Genomic DNA, 3,806 nt, shown 5'->3' on the forward strand with positions numbered 1-3,806 from the left:
GCTCTTTTAATGAAGATTTTTATTAGCAACAGATTTAAAAGCTAGGCCAAAGGAAAATTTTCCACTGATCACAAAACCTTCTTGCTTGCAAAGATGAAATACAAACAGCCCTAACTTATCAATTGGTATATGTCCTCCATCTGGGATCCTGAAAGAAATCACAAATGACGTCCTGCCGCCAAAATCGTCCGTGGATGGTACGGTCCCAGCTTTGGATGACTCGGTGCCATTCAGATGGATGCTGGGATTTTTCCATTTGGTTCATCTCATCAGTGCAGATCTGGTATTAATTTCAGTAGAGAAAGAGGGGGCTCTTGGAGATGATTTGTCAATTTTCAGATCCTCGAAATTGAGGTCAAAAGCAGAAAGGCAGACGCAGTCATTTAGATCAACATAGCAAGTTCTGTAAGATGAAAACAACAGGGTCAGTGGTTCTCACACACATCATGTTTGAGGTGGGGCTCAAACATCATCCCTACTTTTAATAAAGTTCCGTGGGTGAATCTGATATGCCACAATTTTTGAGAACCTCTGAATTAGAACATTAGATCAGTGAACCCATTTTATGTTTTTAAAGATCCAGACTCAGTATAAATCTTTGTTTATGGATTTGCATTTGTTTTTGTTGAATTTCAAGGTCCATAATCTTCCAAGAGTGATTCCCCATGTAAATGATACTTGCTGATTCCAATGTGTTGCAATGAAGAATGATGTGTATTTAAAAGCCACTGACTTAAAAAAATAAAAAATAAATAAAAGCTACTGACTTAGAAGATAAGTTGACCTAATTATGGGCTGGGATGTGTTACTTATCTTCTCTGAGCCTTAGTTTCTTCAGCTAGAATGTTGGTATAAAAAATCTCATAAGGTTGTACAGTGCCTGGCGCATAGCAGCTTGGAATAATGGTAGGTATTATTGCTGTTGTTGTTATTTAATGAGGTTGGTGCTCCAGGGAAGATATTAGAAGTTAATTTGAGTCAGCAATGAGGGGTTGGTTGCAGCACGGGGCGGGGAAGGGGCGAGCATGGCTAATAGCTGAGTCATATGCCCCTCTGCAACCCCTACCCATTATCTTCATGACATAATTTGCTGACCCAAATAAATCAAATTGATACATTAATGTCTCATCTTATGTGGGAGTTAAGCCCAAAGTTATTGCCTAAGGTGAAAATCACAGAGAGCCAAAATTTCCCTTGAATATCTATCCCTCAAATTCTGCAGAGCAGCACTTCTCAATAAGTCCAGGCCAGCAGCTTTTCCTCCAGTGTGGGAATGAACTGTGGTTTCTCCATCACAGCCCCGAGTGAGGTGGTTGTCTTGCATGCAGGGGCTGAGTTTCAAGACAAAAATACACGCAACGTCGTTAGGCCACAATCCCTTCCAGCTCCACTCAGGAGAGAGGGAGCGGCACCTGGTAACCGAGTGACCTAGAAGCCACAAATTCACACCTGCCGGAGGCTCACTGCCAAGTGCACATGCACTGAGTGGAATGGTGCACTGAAACACCGACGCTGTTGAGACAGTGTGTTTTCTTTTCACAGGAGGCACAGAGTCACTTATGTGTTTGTTAAACACACATGAAACGCAGTGCCATTGCCTGAGCAGATTTCCACTTGGAACTTTGCATTTGTGAAGTGCGCGAGTCAATTTTTTATAGTCACTCTCCTTTTAATCACACCCCAGGGTAGGGTAGCTGGGGATGTCCTAAGAATGTGGGCTATTCTCAGGGAGGAAGGAGAGGCAAAGAGGAGACGCTGGAGAAGAGGCAGATCGATGATTAAAAATGAAACATACATAATGGATGGGGTAAGAAGGGTGTTCTGTGGGCCAAACTCTGTGCCTAAGGGGACCTCTTTACTCCTTACCAGCCTCGGAGACTTGGAAGCCTTTCCTAATTCCTAAAGAGTGCCTTTGTTTCCATCTCCCACAGTTTGCCAAAAGTGACTCGATACATCACATGAGCCACTCCCAGAGGAGACCAGAGCTGCCTCCTCTGCCTGCTTCGGTTGATGAGGAACCATCTGAACTCTATCAGGTAGGCTCACCTGGCTGCAAGCCCTTCTGTCAAGGGTGACAGGTGAAGAACATGCCCTGCCTCTCTAGATATTTAGCAGTTACCAGTCAGGGATGAACAGTCAGACTCATCAGTGGCTATGGTTGCTTTTTGCTACCAGGAGAGACCACAGCAGTGTGGGAGGAAGGGCTGTGCAGTCATACAGAAGTGAGCTGGAATTTGGCCTTCCACTCACCTGCCATGTTCTTTAAAGTCTCTGAACTCCTGCACTTTCAATTGTAAAATGAGGGAAATTATGCGCTATAGCCCTGTCCATAAGGAATAAAGTGAGAGATGTAAATCACCTGACTCGCTGCCATGTTCTTTAAAGTCTCTGAACTCCTGCACTTTCAATTGTAAAATGAGGGAAATTATACGCTATAGCCCTGTCCATAAGGAATAAAGTGAGAGATGTAAATCACCTGACTCGCAAAGTTACTTGTGAGAGCCAGCCGCTATCCTTACTGTCGGAGATCATGCTCTCAGCGCTCAGACAAGTGCAAGCAGTGCCTGCTCAGAAAGCATCTCCCCTGAGTGTGCAGAAGGTAGAACGACAGCATGAGGCATGTGGGACTCCCATTGAGTCCCAGTGTGAGCGGAGCCCAGGCTCACCAAGAGATGTCTCTCACCAAGTCTCACTCTGCATCTCTCCCCTTTCAGACTGTCATGTCACACAGCTTTTATCCCCCCTTGATGCAACGCACATCGTGGACCCTGGCCGCGCCTTTCAAAGAGCAGCACCACCACCGTGGACCCAGCGACTCCATTGCCAACAACTACTCCCTGATGGCCCAAGACTTGAAACTGAAAGACCTGCTGAGGGTCTACCAGCCAGTCTCTATCAATGTCCCTAGGGACAGGACCAGTCAGGGGCTGCCATCAGGTACTTGTGGCAGACTGGGGCTTTGGAGTGAAACTTGCGCTCCTGGGTTCTAGTCCTGGCTCACCTCTTGCTGCAGCTAACTTTGGATAACTTTGTAGAGACTCACTCTCCTCATCTATGAAATGGAAATGATTGTAACAGCTAACATTTATGGACCACTCACATATATTCCAAACACTGTTCTATGTACTTGTGCTCTTAATTGCTGCATAACAAATTACCCCAAAACTTCGTGGCTTAAAACAACCACTATTTATTATCTCATAGTTTCTGTGGGTCAGGAATCTGGGCATGACTTAACTGGGTGGTTCTGGCTCAGGTTCTCTCACAACATGCCATCAAAGTGTCAGCAGGCCCACAGTCATCTAAAAGCAACATGGGAAGGATCCTCCTCCAAGCTTCCTCGTGTCCTCAGATCCTTACTAGCTGCTGGCCAGAGACAATTTCTTGCCACGTGGGCTTCTCCATAGGGCGGCTCACAACATGGCTTCCAGCTTCCAGCAGAGGGAGTGAGGGAGAGAGATCCAGGAAGACAGAAACCACAGCCGTTTTTGGAACTTAATCTCTGAAGTGACATCCTATCACTTTTTCTGTATTCTCTTTATTAGAAGTGAGTCACCAGGTTCAGCCTATAGTGAAGGGGCGGGGACTACACAAAGTCATGATACTAGGAGGTGGGGATCTTCGCAGGCCACTTTGGAAGTTGCTTACCATAGAACCCTATATGTATTACTTTATTTAATTCCACCAAATGCACATATGTCTGCTTAAGGATGTTCTTTAATAATTTTTTGCTTGACATATGTTGGAATTTCTCAATCTGATCTCTATCTCAAACTCATTTTTATATTTTTCATTTTTCTCTATAT

General features: G+C 44.9%; 1 protein-coding gene across 1 annotated transcript in view; it reads left to right on the plus strand.

Annotated features, from left to right (window-relative positions):
• The window catches only part of LOC103607198 (dynein heavy chain 3, axonemal-like), a 44,250-nt gene that overhangs the window by 2,102 nt on the left and 38,342 nt on the right, over window positions 1-3,806 (plus strand). Inside the window, exons 2-3 of the mRNA XM_008591732.1 lie at window positions 1,932-2,036; window positions 2,715-2,943. Of these exons, the coding sequence (XP_008589954.1) occupies window positions 1,932-2,036; window positions 2,715-2,943 (334 nt within the window). The remainder of the gene's footprint in view (window positions 1-1,931; window positions 2,037-2,714; window positions 2,944-3,806) is intronic.

Source organism: Galeopterus variegatus, unplaced genomic scaffold (genome assembly GCF_000696425.1).
Source record: "Galeopterus variegatus unplaced genomic scaffold, G_variegatus-3.0.2 Scaffold7227, whole genome shotgun sequence".
Lineage (NCBI taxonomy): Eukaryota > Metazoa > Chordata > Mammalia > Dermoptera > Cynocephalidae > Galeopterus > Galeopterus variegatus.